Source organism: Conger conger, chromosome 9 (assembly GCF_963514075.1).
Source record: "Conger conger chromosome 9, fConCon1.1, whole genome shotgun sequence".
Taxonomy (NCBI): Eukaryota; Metazoa; Chordata; class Actinopteri; order Anguilliformes; family Congridae; genus Conger; species Conger conger.
This window is the reverse complement of record NC_083768.1, coordinates 11,952,265-11,967,458: the sequence shown is the minus strand read 5'-3', so window position 1 is coordinate 11,967,458 and position 15,194 is coordinate 11,952,265. Positions and strand designations below refer to the sequence as shown.

The window sequence follows — 15,194 nt, the reverse complement described above, 5'->3', positions numbered from 1 at the left end:
TTTCACAGCTAAGTTTCTTTAATGGGGTCAGCTACTTTGGAGATGGCTTTCTGACATGTTAATGGGTTAGCATAGCTTTGGAATTTGACCATGTGTGTATTTGCAGATCCTCATTTTTGCTGAGAAATAAAAATATTGTGGAGGGTAGGGATCATCAAATAACGGTCCTTGAGGTGTGAGAACTGCTGGTTTTCCACCCTCACTTTACCTGGGAGTCAGGTGTGAAGACAGTCTGGCTGATCAGTAGCAATTATTCAGCTAATTACCTGGGAGAAAAGAAAACCAGGGGAAGATTTGGATTCCGGGTCCAAGTTTGATGATTACTGGTGGGGCATTTTTGAAAAATGAATAATGGAACATAGGTTCAATAGAGTCTCGAGCGAGCCGGTAGGTGACGCTATATGATGCAGTTCCATTCAATTGCTTATAGACCTCCCGGGCCCTTGGGGTCGCTGTGCTCTGCACATCTTGTTGACTAGGACGAAATGGGCAGGGGAGGGGGGAAGGAGTCAATCGAGCCAATCGCTCTCTACAGCGAGGCGGAGCTGAGCAGCAGACAGCGCTGTGGACGAGTGCTGTTTCAATGCAATGATCCACTCGCCCGGGTGCTTAACGAGGGACGCTTAGTGAGGGGAACTCCCCAGTGGACCAGCTGTGGAGTGCATCATTCTAACTTAGCAGAGCCGTGATTGTGGCTGGTTTATTTGAGTACGGACCACCACCGGAGACTGTCACGTCGAATTGTCGGCCCGGACTTCCTCTTAAGTGAATCGGCACCGAGATCCACAAAGCCGGCTATACCTTATTGCTTAGCCCCCCCGGCCTGGCGCAAGCAAGTGGAGAGGAAGAATCGAACCCTGTTGCTGTTTTCTTCCTAGGTTGTTAGGAAGCATATCATCCGCGTTTCGTTCGTTGACGATAAAATTGGGGTTTCCGCGTTGCCTTTTTATTTGATTTCGCAGGCAATGTAACATGACTGGAGACTAACGTTGGGTAGCGAGCTAAGTGTCTTAAAAAACGCTTTAAGTCCGATCCGTCCAGGAACAATCCGCGGGAGGCGTTGCGTTCGGTTACTGATGCGATGGGACGTAGTAGCTAGCTTGCTATAGAGCAGCGCCTGGGATTTGAATCGGATTTATAATGAATGCGACATTGTCTGTCGTCTCCTTGTCAGAAGCGCTAGCTTAGCTGGTCAGCTAACTGAAACTACCTGCAAACGCAGAGAGACGCAAGGAGGGGGCTTTCTGGACAACGCGTCGTTGACTATTTGGCTAATGAGCTAATTATGTGGACAGTGAAATCAAGAAAAGGCTAGCTATCGTAGGGTAAACACAAGATGGTTTGTGATGCAACGACGTTAGAATGAATTGTGACTGCTAGGTTGACTAGCAAAATTAGCTAATGGCTAATTAGCAAAATTATCAATTTTTATCAGTATTTTTACGGGACTAGCATTCGAATGTGCATTTTAGCTAATACTGGACATTTTTCGTTACTTTGCTGTTTTTTTGTTTACCTAAACACGCGCCCTTTAGGTTGATGGATTAACCCCGCTTTCTGGATGTACCTAAAACATTGAAGCCGGTTTCTACAATGCCAAAGGAATTGATGGCTGGTGTTTTTAATTTAATTCCCCTGTAGTGTGGATTTTAGGTTTTTAAAAAAATATTTGGATTTTCCTGGATTTCCCGGCTTTTATTGACTCTGTTGGCTGATCACCTCCCCCTCCCCCTTTCACCGTCCGATGCCGAATATCTGAGCAACTCGTGTATCTGTTCCCTGAGATGCTGAAGTGTATTCCACTGTGGCGGTGCAACCGCCACGTTGAGTCGGTGGACAAGCGGCATTGCTCTCTCCAGACGGTACCCAATGAGGTATACCGCTATAGTCGGAGTCTGGAAGAGTTGCTCCTTGATGCCAACCAACTTCGTGACCTGCCCAAGGTAAGCAGCAACTTCTCTCGTGTTTCTGACTGGCTGCGCGATTTGATTCCCGTTGACCTCGAGTCCGCATTTATATAAATGTATGAACATGTGGAGAGGTCGGTGAAGGCGTAACTGTTAGTCTAATGATTATGGCGATACAGCTTAAGTTTGATCTGGTCGATATGCTCCTTGCGCCTAAGTCAACAGTCCCGCCCCCCAGAACAAAATTAATGAATACAAATATGTATATACTTTTAGGCGTTGAATCAAAGGAGTTGGTTGCTGTTATGAGACTTGTCACATTTATTTCATCTGCAGTGTCTCTTGTTTATAAAAGGATATGCTTTGAAGTAGCTAGCCGAGTGTTGATGGATGCTCTCTACCATACCCCCTGGTCTGCCATGTCTTCGTAATAAATGCTTCCCTCATTTTGGCGTCCCTGTTCTTCTTGGAGGAGTGCTTAAAAATAGCTTCCTAGTTAGATGTCAGACATATAATGGTAACAGGAGATATTAACCAGACCAAGCCGGTGAGATGGTGGCCTTTTGAAGTGGGGGAAAAAAAAAGTGTTGTCTACATTGCTGTGGTGTTCTACAGGGCTGTATATTCAGGCACCTAGTGTGTATTACACCCTCTGTGTAATATATAAAAGTTACACCAACCTGCACTCAAAACATTCACTCTTGTGGCAGCATCCTATGCCCCTCCAAAACATAGCAAAAAGCCTTTCAAAATAGGGTTGCCATGACTCTCAACCGTGCCAGAGTCCTTCCCTGCTTTGCCACTATGAACATCTGAGGGCGATCGCGATGCGGATGCCACAGAGCATTCAGTTGGGAGTTCAACGGACTTACCAGTACCGGGGCCGAAGCCATGGTGTATGGCAGCTTAGCTTTCACTCGCAAGACAGTGTGGCAGTTAGGGAAGAATATCCAGATCTGTCAAGGTGCTTCTTCCCATTGTGCTTGTTTATATTCCCAAGAAAGCCACCATTGTTTCTCGCTCCCGTTTTCTGAGGGAGTATAGTACACATGGAGGCTTGTTTCTTGCTGTTACTGCTGTAGTGGCTCTGTGACAGATTTTCTCAGGAATAATCTTTGCAGCAGCACAAAGCATCAGGGGTGGGGAGTAAGCCTGGAGTCTGCATGTGTGGATGCCCAAAATTCAAATTGTGGTAGAGCCAATCAGCAATCAGTGTTGGATCCAAAGCCATACTCAGCTCGGAGATTACTAGATGGTTTCACCTTTGCCTCCCCTTCGTTTCTCCACATGTGGAATGCCCCAGTTGTATTCACCAGCTATGCCCATTGATTATTTTTTTTCTTCCCACTGGGGAATTGCTTACCCAACTGCTTGTTTTTTTGGGGGTTCTGGCCTGGAGTTTTGCCCAGTTTTCTTTCTGTTACTCTGTGAAGCATCTTTGTGACAGTTCTCTGTAAAACGCACTGTACAAATACAATTGATTTGATTGCTGCAGCCTCCGCTATCGATTAAGGGGAGTGCTGACTGGCTTGGCCTGTGCTGTGGGTGGAGGGGGTTTGTGCTTTGCTTCACACAGCCTGCCCAGGCCCAAGTGTCAGAGAAGGACGCTTCATGTGCAGCTTGAGCAGGCAGACGATAGGACCCTGATTAGCCAGCGGGGGCACCAGTGAGCAGTGACATTATGATCCTGACCAATATCCCCTTTGTTTCCCAAATTATGCTACGGCCAATTTCTGTCGCTCTATAAATCATGGCCATGGTCGTTGTTGGCGAAGTCCAGATGGGATACCAGACCCGAAATCCCATCCGCCCTCTGGAACAGGACCTAGATACTGTACGAGATGCCTGAAGCCCACAAGATTTTGACTTCATAGCCGACAAGTCCTGATTGGTCTTGTCCTGTATTTGCATTTTTACTGCATTGTTTGTCACTGTTTCACCCAGCTGGAACACATCAGGTTCAGCTGTTACATCTGGCCTGTTGTCTCTCTCTCTCTCTCTCTCTCTCTCTCTCTCTCTCTCTCTCTCTCTCATATACATAAACGTGTATACTGCTTGTATAAACATGTGTAGTTTCACTTTCTGATGAATTTATGGCTCATAAATTCATCATCATCAGCCACAAATTGCGCATTGACACGTTCGTACAAAGTGTTTCGCCCTGTCGGTAAGCAACCGGAGAGAGCTGTTCGCAGGGAAAGCAGATATTCTTTGGCAGGCGTTTTCTGTTTTTCCCCGCTCGCTGTGGTGAAAAGGCTCCGCCTGGCACAGCTTGTGCCGTCGACAGGAGGTCTGGTTCTAGGCTTTGCGAGATTTGATTTAAATTAATATAAGCTCTTGATGGGGTTGAGAAAAGGACACCGCAGATCACCATCGGCTTTCGCGGGATGTCCTGGTATTCCCGTGGTTCCGAATGGAAAACCCGGACGAGTGGGCATTTCACAGGGCCCTTGCATGCGTCCTTTTGCTGGCTTTATTTTTAGGGCAGAATTGTTAATGTGTGAGTTGCAAATGAGATGCAGTGAAAGTTTGATGCAGGACACAACGACAGAAATAGCTCTGCTGTCTTTTAAAGACCGAATTCTCATACCCTCTGCGAAACAAACTGGTTTATTTGTTGTGTAACTTTTGAGAGAAACCGTAATCACCGCAGATTCCTAGGAACGGGGCAGAAGATCTTTAAAATGCCCAAGTTTGATCTTGTTATCGCAGCATTATCTCGGTATTATCTTAGTGATGCAATTTTGTAGCAACAGGTCTAACCAGTATAGCAGCAGCGTTAGGAACCCACGCCCTCTATTCATGGTTTAAATGGCAGGATTGTGGTTGATTTTAAAATAGACTGCCTGGGTGATTTTACTGGTGAGGAAATGTTAGACGCGTGTCTGCCGCCAGTTGCGATCTGCTCTGTGGGAGATGTCATGGGGTTTCGACATTTCAGAATGAGGGCGTGGCGTGGGCTTGAGGGAGGGGGGTTGTTCAGACAGGCTCGGGAGAGACCAGGCTTGTCGTGGCGTTCGGCTTGACCACGTACTGCGGCTGGGCCCCGGCTGGTGTAGTTATCTCCACACCGTCAATACGGACATTTTGTAAAATGCAATGGTAAATTTATTCAGTGACAAACGCAGAAAGCAGTCCTGTTCAGTCTAATTTGGTGTAATCTAGTCTACATATTGACAGCTCAGTGAGATCTTTCGCTGTTGAATTTTGTGTGCTTTGGTAGGGTTGGAAAGAACCTACTGGAAGGTCTCTCCAGGACCAGGGATGGGTAGGCCTGGTCAAAAGCAATCCACACTGTTGAGGCCAAAATGCACCCTTGTACATGAAAATCCAGACAGTTTACCTCTGAGGAGGGAGAAGGCCTTTGAGTTCAGAGCTGCGACGGGATGAAGCTGAACTTAACTGGAGGAGTGCGCTAGTTAGGATATTTTAAAAATGGGTGTAAAATGGGTTCCGATTGTATCTGTATGGTCACGCTAGGACTCGGAACCGTACTGTCCTCTAGGGCCCTCCTCACACTTGTTTCTGTGTTCAATCTGCACCTCGTTGTACGTCGCTCTGGATAAGAGCGTCCGCTAAATGCCTTGTAATGTAATGTAATGTGTAACATTTCAGTAGCATTTCCCTGTGCGTGTATCTGACCTAATCGCTGGTCCAGAGGAGTCGACGTCGACGTTGACCAGCAGGGCGGTTACCATGGCGGCCGGGGGGGGCTGCCGCCGGTCGTAAGGCGACGCAGGCGGCGGCGTTGCGGCGGGTCGTATGGCCGGTTGGGCGCAGATGGCGATTCGGCCGCCATGCTGGGGTCTAGTAATCCACCGCAGGCCCAGACCGCGCCCCGGCTGCTGCTCTTCCCTGTTTAAATATGAATTACCTCCGCCCGTCGAGCGACTCCACCTGGCTCACAGAGGGTGGTCGAGGCTCTACCCCCCCCCCCCCCTCATTCACGCCAGGTGTGTTTAATCAGTGCGAGACCTCAATACACCCTGGCTTACTGTCTACGGTTTACTCCCACAAACAAGCAGCCGTGTTACGCAAGAAACTGGCACACTGCTGTCGGAAAGTAGGTTGGCTAAATGTGAAACTGTTGTGTAGATTAAAAAAAAAAAAAAGAATTCTCATAAAAAACAAATTTAACTATAAAGAGACATATTCAGGTTTTATAACTTCATATTTGGCCTTCTACGTTTGTTGTAGCACAAGTACAGGTGGACATTGTTTTCTACTTTTGCTCTATATTAATTGGTATTTGTTACACCTGCAAGAGGGTGTATCAGCTACTGCTGATGACCTTATACAAACTTTATAAGGGCATGGCCAGGTTCAGTCAGTAGGTGTGAATGCCTTGTTTGTTTAAGATAATGTTGTGCATTCACATTTAGGGAACCAACCCTGATTGGCTAGTAAGTTGGCTGTCATTTTGCTGTGTCTGTCTATGATAGCCAACTAATACACTGTATCCAAATCATATTGGCAGGGATAGTCTTATGCCTCTGCATCACTCCCCTTTCAAACCCCGCAGAGCAAAGCCACAAGCCCTGCAATCAGCCTTTTCCTAGTGGACGTGCAGTTCTATGCCAGCCCGGAGCCTTTGATAGTGGAAACTTGTTTGAGGGCCAACACGGAGCCAGGTGGCAGGTGTAATTGGCCGAAGCCGGGGTCTGAATGGAAAGTTGTCATTGTGCCGCGTGTCCTGCGCAGGTGCGGACGGATCGGCGAAGGGAGAGCGGTTTGGTGAACTTCCCTTCACCCTAGAAGCCCAAAGCCCCAGGGCAGCGCGGGGGACCTTCTGGGCGCGGGACATCCTAGACGCAGCTTCCGAGACGGGCCCAGGGAGGGGTTATTTATGGGTTTTTAACCAGGCAGCTCAGCATGCCTGTCCTGGGGTGGGATCTGAGCAGCTGTCGGACTGGGGCGGGCTGGAGGGGGGGGGGGGAGGGTGTGGCGCTGTTTCGTTCTGTCGGCCACCCTGATCTCTCTGGTGCTGAAAGTCAGTTTACAGGCCCACCTCAATTAGGAATTTAATTTATACATCTCTCCACCTCTTTCCTCTGTAATATTCTGAACAAAAGTCGGTCCCGATCCCTACCCTTCGCCTAGATGCGTACACTGTGGAATCATAATTCAGAGCACTGCTTTACTGCTTTTTTTGTCCCGAGGTGTGTAAATGCTCCTAAGGTGGAAAAAAATTAGGAGCACTATAATGCATCCCAATTGGTTCCAATTGCTTTCAAGTTGGCATGCATCAATTTTCAGGAGCAAAGGGTCCCAAAAGGGGAGCATTGTGGGTTCAGTTTTGGCTTCGTATTTGCCAGAAAGCTCAACTCAGAAGCACAAAGAAACTCCTCAAATCTAGTGGCTGGTTACATTATGCTCTCCTGTAAAACGGAACAGAATCAGATGCCTCCTGTTCTGAACACTGGAGACAGCAGTGATTTTACTCAGAAAATACCCTGTCCACAGATTCTTCCCTATTTGCAATTTTAAGATATCCTGTTACGTTCGCTGATCCCACGAGCCCCTTTCCCCACAGGCACGCCGACTTCAGTGGATGATGTCAGCTGCTGACGTGGTGAACGGGACACATGTAACATGTTGTTATACGGGGCTGTACCCTATGATATCACCAAGTCACACGGTCAGACCAATGAGCATTCGCAAAACCGTCAAAGGTGAGGTCAAGCTGCAAATTAGCCTGTGTTTTCCTTGAGCACGACTGTGTCTTGTCTGTGTTCCCGGAGTACGATGTGTAGAGTCAAGGAGATTGTGTGTTTCCACTGTTTTCATGCTCGTTGTGGGATTACTACGGACTGGTGAGACGCTAGTCACCGGCTATCCGAGTTTAAGGACTGTATTTATGTTGTGACATCAAAACAGCAGTTGTGGTCAGCTTGCGCAAATATTTAGCTTAGCCTTCGTCGTCACTGCTAAAGAAGGAACTTGACGCTGTAATTACAGGAGAGGCACTGTTTTTCTGCCCTCCTGTTTTCGCAGAGCTTTGTGGGACGGCACCTGATTGTGGGCTGGCAGGGCGTGTCTTTTTTTATCTTTTATTTTTTATTTTTTATTTTTTCTTGGGTGAGTGGAGCAAAACCCCTCTCTGGTCCGTGGGCCTACAGGTTAGCCGTTTGTTGTTCATTTTGATGACTGTACACACGACTGTGGGTTGACGTAATCAGATGAGTAGCTCTGCAGTTAGTGCAAGATAGTGAATCAGTTGCATAGCTTCTCTAGATACTGTCCATGCATGCATGCACACACACACATGCGCACACACACACATGCGCACACACACACACATGCGCACACACTCATGCGCACACACACACACCTCACACTGCTGTTCTGCCTGTGTGGCCTTCACAGGCAGGTTTAGACGGTAAGGCTCGATGTTGAGTAATTAAGCTGGGGGTAGCAGAGTCTCGGTGAGATGGGTTCAGTGCGTGTGTTTCTGTTTGAGCTCATGGTGGTGCCGGACTGCCGTATGGGCCAGCCGCTTGGTGAAATGACGCTGGGTAGGCAAGGGGACTGCCGTTCAGGGTGAAACGTTCGGTCGGGAGTGCCAAACCTGCACCTGTGGCGAGGAGATAAGGCTTGCGGAAACGGCCCTGTCGCGCTGGCCTTTTGATGTTTATTGTTCGGTTTCTCAACCGGGCGTGAGAAGCACTTAACTGAGCGACAAGCACGCTCTCCCTGTGTGTGAACGGGACCTTTGCCCTCTCGTCGTTAGTGGTTTGGGTGGGGCGGAGGGGAGGGGGGGGTTGGAGTAAAGGAGTGCTTCGTCACCAGTTTGAAGACTTTGATTAAGGTTACTTCAAATATCCAGGAGTACAAATAGATGTCAGATACAGCTTCATGGGGCAGGTTGCTACCCAAATATGCATTCAACCATGTTGCCTGTGTGTTCGATTCTGATTCCCCTCCAGTCCCCCATGCTTGGCAGGTGGCTTTACCCCCAGGTTTGAAAAAGGCACTCGCCCCACTGTTCTCCAGCACACCTGATGCAGCGTTTTGGGGACTCCATTTTACCTCCATCGGTCTTCACCTCTCCTCTCAATACATTGAGAAAAGAAGTGTCTGCTGGTGACCCTTCACATGAGAGCTTTTCAGGGACAGGATCTGGGCACTGGAGGCTTGCTTGTCTCACTCAGAACCGACGCAAAGCAAAGGGAGTGTGCAGGTTTGAACCCTCCTCCCCGTAGTGCTGGATAGACGGGTAAAATCAGCTGAAGATGATTTTCAAGAAGGGAAGTCCCTCCCTATTCCATACTGGCTACAATGCTGACAGACCGTTGAATCCATTGGGATAGATTCCATTTTTATAACACAAAATGGCCACTGTTTGGTTTTGCTGCAGAAGGAGGCATCCTGAAGAGGCTTAAGAGTGGGAAGGCTTGGGCAGACCACGCATGGCACTGAAAGCTTTTTGTGTGTACACTTTCTTTGTGTTGCGAAAGATAGATAAAAACGCACTGATAACATTTCGCGGAAAAAACCCACTATGGGCAAGCACGGGAGGCGGAGCTTGGCTGTGCTGCCGACCCGCTCAGCGGCTGTGGGCGGAGCCTAGAGGGCCCAGACTGCACACTCATGCTTTTACAGTCATGAGTTCACAGATTGTGACAGTGTCCCAGATCTCAGCGCTCTGCACATACACTTTTTCATAAGGAGCACATGTACTTGAGTTTTAACAATTAGGAGCACGCTAATGCATCCCAACTGGAAGATGTGCTCCTACATTATTTCTCCAGTTGGCACACATCAGTTTTCAGCAGTGAATGCTCCTAAAATGGGGGCACTGTTGAGCCCTGCGTCTTCTCACTCTCGGTCTCGCTCACTTGCTCCCTCTTATTTGCCTAAACGGGTGACTCTGCCTCTGTTAACAAATACGGACAATTAGTGCTGCTTGTCCCAGGGGGTTTTTCCCTCTGGTCTGGAAAGAGCTCTGTGAAACTGTGTGTTTGGTCCGAGAATCCATTCCAACTCCTTTCCTCTTCATGGAAATGGGTGTCCCAATGTGAAATCCATCCCTTTTTTTTCCTGCTTGTATTTTTTATTGGTGTGTTTTATTCTGTAGTGTTTTTTTCCTTTATTTGTATAGATGACTGTTAAAAAATAAAAAATAAAAAAAAATAAACACTTTGGGGAATGCAGAAAGAAAAGAAATCAGGCCTGAACCCCCTAAAAAGCAAGGACGTTTGGTTTAAAAACTCCCCAGTGCGGAGAGAAACCCTCTTGGTGGCACGGAAAAAAGCTCCCTGATGGGAAGAAGTTTTGGGAGGAGGCCCAGAACCCGTCCTCCGCTGTCCGCCTCTGGCTAGAATCAGGGTGGAACGGATGGAGAAATATAACCGCTGTTGATACTCAGGCCCAACCAGGCCTCTACCGCTGTGATACTCAGGCCCAACCAGGCCTCTATTGCTGTAATAGTCAGGCCCAACCAGGCCTCTATTGCTGTAATAGTCAGGCCCAACCAGGCCTCTATTGCTGTAATAGTCAGGCCCAACAAGGCCTCTATCGCTGTAATAGTCAGGCCCAACAAGGCCTCTATTGCTGTGATACTCAGGCCCAACAAGGCCTCTATTGCTGTGATACTCAGGCCCAACAAGGCCTCTATCGCTGTAATAGTCAGGCCCAACAAGGCCTCTATCGCTGTAATAGTCAGGCCCAACAAGGCCTCTATTGCTGTAATAGTCAGGCCCAACAAGGCCTCTATCGCTGTGATACTCAGGCCCAACAAGGCCTCTATCGCTGTAATAGTCAGGCCCAACAAGGCCTCTATTGCTGTAATAGTCAGGCCCAACAAGGCCTCTATTGCTGTAATACTCAGGCCCAACCAGGCCTCTATTGCTGTAATAGTCAGGCCCAACAAGGCCTCTATCGCTGTAATAGTCAGGCCCAACAATGCCTCTATCGCTGTAATAGTCAGGCCCAACAAGGCCTCTATCGCTGTAATAGTCAGGCCCAACAAGGCCTCTATCGCTGTAATAGTCAGGCCCAACAAGGCCTCTATTGCTGTAATAGTCAGGCCCAACAAGGCCTCTATCGCTGTAATAGTCAGGCCCAACAAGGCCTCTATCGCTGTGATACTCAGGCCCAACCAGGCCTCTATCGCTGTAATAGTCAGGCCCAACCAGGCCTCTATTGCTGTAATAGTCAGGCCCAACCAGGCCTCTATTGCTGTAATAGTCAGGCCCAACAAGGCCTCTATCGCTGTGATACTCAGGCCCAACCAGGCCTCTATCGCTGTAATAGTCAGGCCCAACCAGGCCTCTATCGCTGTAATAGTCAGGCCCAACCAGGCCTCTATCGCTGTAATAGTCAGGCCCAACAAGGCCTCTATCGCTGTAATAGTCAGGCCCAACCAGGCCTCTATTGCTGTAATAGTCAGGCCCTGTCGCCGGTGCCTGAGAGCCTGACTCCCACTGCCGCACGGCCGGCTGACTGGCTCCGCGCTCTGACTAATTACACCTGCTGTCCCGCTATAAACCAGCGCTCCCTGCCCCCACTCCCCCCCCCCCCCCCCCCCCCCCGGGGGCAGGAAGCCAGAGGCACAGCCGCACGCCGTGGGGAGGGAGGGAAGGCTGGGGAGGGGGAGCGTTTAGGTTTAGGTTTAGGTTGAGGTCGGTCCCTTTGTCTCCCAGCACGGGCAGACCAAGGCCCCGTCGCTCCAGGAAGAAGTCGATATTGACCCTGCAAAGCTAAGGCAATTATACCCCTGTATGGGCCCTGCTCAAAATCAATAATCGGCCTGCGATTGGGATCAATAATTGCACCACCGCTGAGGTCTCGAAACACACCTTCCTTTTGATTTAATATGCATCTTGTGTGGGTTTGTGTGAGCAGGAGAGAGGGAAAACTACAAGAAGGAACAGCTGAGAGCGTAGTTCCTCTTGCCATTTAGGTGTGTGTGTGATGCGTATGGGAACTACATTAACCGCAAGAAGTACAAGCACCTACATACCATTTCAAACGCAAGTGGTGCAGTACAGTGAATTATTATTATTGCATTTTGGCAGACGCTCTTATGAAGAGCGACGTACAGTTGATTAGACTAAGCAGGAGACAGTCCTCCCCTGGAGCAATGCAGGGTTAAGGGCCTTGCTCAAGGGCCCAACTGTTGTGCGGATCTTATTGTGGCTACACGGGGGATCGAACCGCCGACCTTGCGGGTCCTAGTCATGTACCTTAACCACTACGCTACAGGCCGCCATAATACTGGCTGCTTGTATTGTTGATGTGTGTGGATGTGCTTGTATTGTTGATGTGTGTGGATGTGCTTGTATTGTGGATGTGTTTGTATTGTTGATGTGCGTGTGATTGTGGTTGTATTGTTGATGTGCGTGTGATTGTGGTCGCATTGTTGATGTGTGTGGATGTGTTTGTATTGTTGATGTGTGTGGATGTGGTTGTATTGTTGATGTGTGTGGATGTGGTTGTATTGTTTTCTGTGCGTGTGATTGTGGTTGTATTGTTGATGTGCGTGTGATTGTGGTCGCATTGTTGATGTGTGTGGATGTGCTTGTATTGTGGATGTATTTGTATTGTTGATGTGCGTGTGATTGTGGTCCCATTGTTGATGTGTGTGGATGTGCTTGTTTGCAAACAAGCTTCGATTTCCTCCTCTGCATAGGTGTATGATTACAGGAGGTGGAGGACTTCAGTAATGAGAGCCGCATCCAAGCTTCCTTTGTTTCACAGCCCACCAGCTGGCCCGCCCCGCCCCCTCCGCTCCTCCCCTTTGATTAGTGTGAGGCTTTTCTGGAGTGTCCCCAGGCAAAAAACCAGCCCCCCCCCACATACACACACAATTTGACAGAGTGACTCTGGAAATCTTGCAGGTCCTGTACACTGAACACACACACACACACACACACACACACACACACAGCTTCTTACATTTACATTTACATTTTAGTCATTTGGCAGACGCTTTTAATCCAAAGCGACTTACAAGTGCATAGGTTCTACCACAAGTCAAAGCATCACATCCAGAACAAGAAAAATACACCTGGACTGCTGTTCTAAACATATAGTCGTCATTATAAGTGCAATTTTTTTTTTTTTTTTTTTTTTTTTTTTTTTTTTTTGGGGGGGGGGTTAGACAGGGATAGGGGTATCAGAAGGGGGGGGCGGGGTAAATCAGGAGGGGGGACTAAGGTAGAGTTTGAAGAGGTGTGTTTTGAGTCTGCGTCGAAATAGGGGGAGGGATTCTGCTGTCCTGACAGTGGTAGGCAAGTCATTCCACCACTGCGGAACCAGAACGGAAAACAGGCGTGAACGTGCAGCTCGACAGCCAGGTGCCCGTAGAGAGGGAACCGTAAGGCGACCAGAGCTGGCAGACCGGAGTGGTCTAGCTGGGGAGTAGGGAGTGATCAGGGATTGTATGTAATGTGGGGCAGTCCCCTTAGCAGCCTGAAATGCCAACACTAGGGCCTTGAATCGGATGCGTGCGGCAATAGGAAGCCAGTGGAGGCCAATGAGAAGCGGGGTGACATGAGCCGACCTGGGCTGACTGGTGATCAAGCGGGCTGCAGCATTCTGGACCAGCTGGAGGGGCTTGATGGCGCACGCTGGGAGACCGGCTAGGAGGGAGTTGCAGTAATCCAGGCGGGAAATGACGAGCGCCTGGACTAGGAGCTGGGTGGCTTTCTCCGTCAGGAGATGACGGATGCGGCGTATATTAAACAGAAAGAACCTGCAGGTTCTGGCAGTGGAGGATACTTGTGGAGCCAGGGAGAGGCAGTTATCAAGAGTCACCCCAAGATTCTTTGCCGTACGGGAGGAGGAAACTACAAAGTCCTCCACAGTCAGTGAGAGGTCGATTGACGGAGAGGACTTAGAATAAAGAAAATGCAACCAACCCACTGCAGAACACTAATGCACACTGAAGTGAGTTCAGGTGTGCCAGTAATTATACCCTGAGCAGGGTGCAAAGTATTGGCTCCTCCTACAACAAAAGCTGTGGCCTGCCAGCCAGTAAAACAATAGCCTAACTTAATAGCCTAGCTTACCTGAGAGAAACAAACACCTAACCCAGTTTCACTGAATCTAAATAGACACCACTTGTAATAGCTAACAAACAAACAAGTACACAACAGAACACTATAATGACAACTAAACTGAATTTAGAATCAGCAAGCAAACAAATAATACTTAACTAATCCAGGAGAAAATGCAACCAACCCACTGCAGAACACTAATGCACACTGAAGTGAGTTCAGGTGTGCCAGTAATTATACCCTGAGCAGGGTGCAAAGTATTGGCTCCTCCTACAACAAAAGCTGTGGCCTGCCAGCCAGTAAAACAATAGCCTAACTTAATAGCCTAGCTTACCTGAGAGAAACAAACACCTAACCCAGTTTCACTGAATCTAAATAGACACCACTTGTAATAGCTAACAAACAAACAAGTACACAACAGAACACTATAATGACAACTAAACTGAATTTAGAATCAGCAAGCAAACAAATAATACTTAACTAATCCAGGAGAAAATGCAACCAACCCACTGCAGAACACTAATGCACACTCACAGGTGCATGTGCACATACCGACATACACACACACGCACACACACACACACACGCACACATACACGCTCAGCCTCTCTCCCACAGACACACACACACACACGCACAGCCTCTCTCCCACAGACACACACACACACTCGCACAGCCTCTCTCCCACAGACACACACGCACACGCACACATACACACTCAGCCTCTCTCCCACAGACCCAAACACACACAGCCTTTCTCCCACAGACACAAACACACACAGCCTCTCTCCCACAGACACAAACACACACAGCCTCTCTCCCACAGACACACACACACGCACAGCCTCTCTCCCACAGACACACGCGCACACACACACACACACACACACACACAGCCTCTCTCCCACAGACACAAACACACACAGCCTCTCTCCCACAGACACAAACACACACAGCCTCTCTCCCACAGACACACACACTCTCACAGCCTCTCTCCCACAGACACACACGCACACGCACACAGCCTCTCTCCCACAGACACAAACACACACAGCCTCTCTCTCACAGACACAAACACACACAGCCTCTCTCCCACAGACACAAACACACACAGCCTCTCTCCCACAGACACACACACACGCACAGCCTCTCTCCCACAGACACACACGCGCACACACACACACACACACACACACATAGCCTCTCTCTCACAGACACACACACACATGCACAGCCTCTCTCCCACACACACACACACACACACACACACACACACACACACACA

General features: G+C 48.8%; 1 protein-coding gene across 1 annotated transcript in view; it reads left to right on the top strand.

Annotated features, from left to right (window-relative positions):
- The first annotated feature begins 551 nt into the window (after nucleotides 1-551).
- Nucleotides 552-15,194, top strand: part of LOC133136212 (protein scribble homolog) — a 100,396-nt gene continuing 85,753 nt past the window's right edge. The window contains exon 1 of the mRNA XM_061253506.1: nucleotides 552-1,943. Coding sequence (XP_061109490.1) covers nucleotides 1,785-1,943 — 159 coding nt within the window. The 5' untranslated portion in view covers nucleotides 552-1,784. The remainder of the gene's footprint in view (nucleotides 1,944-15,194) is intronic.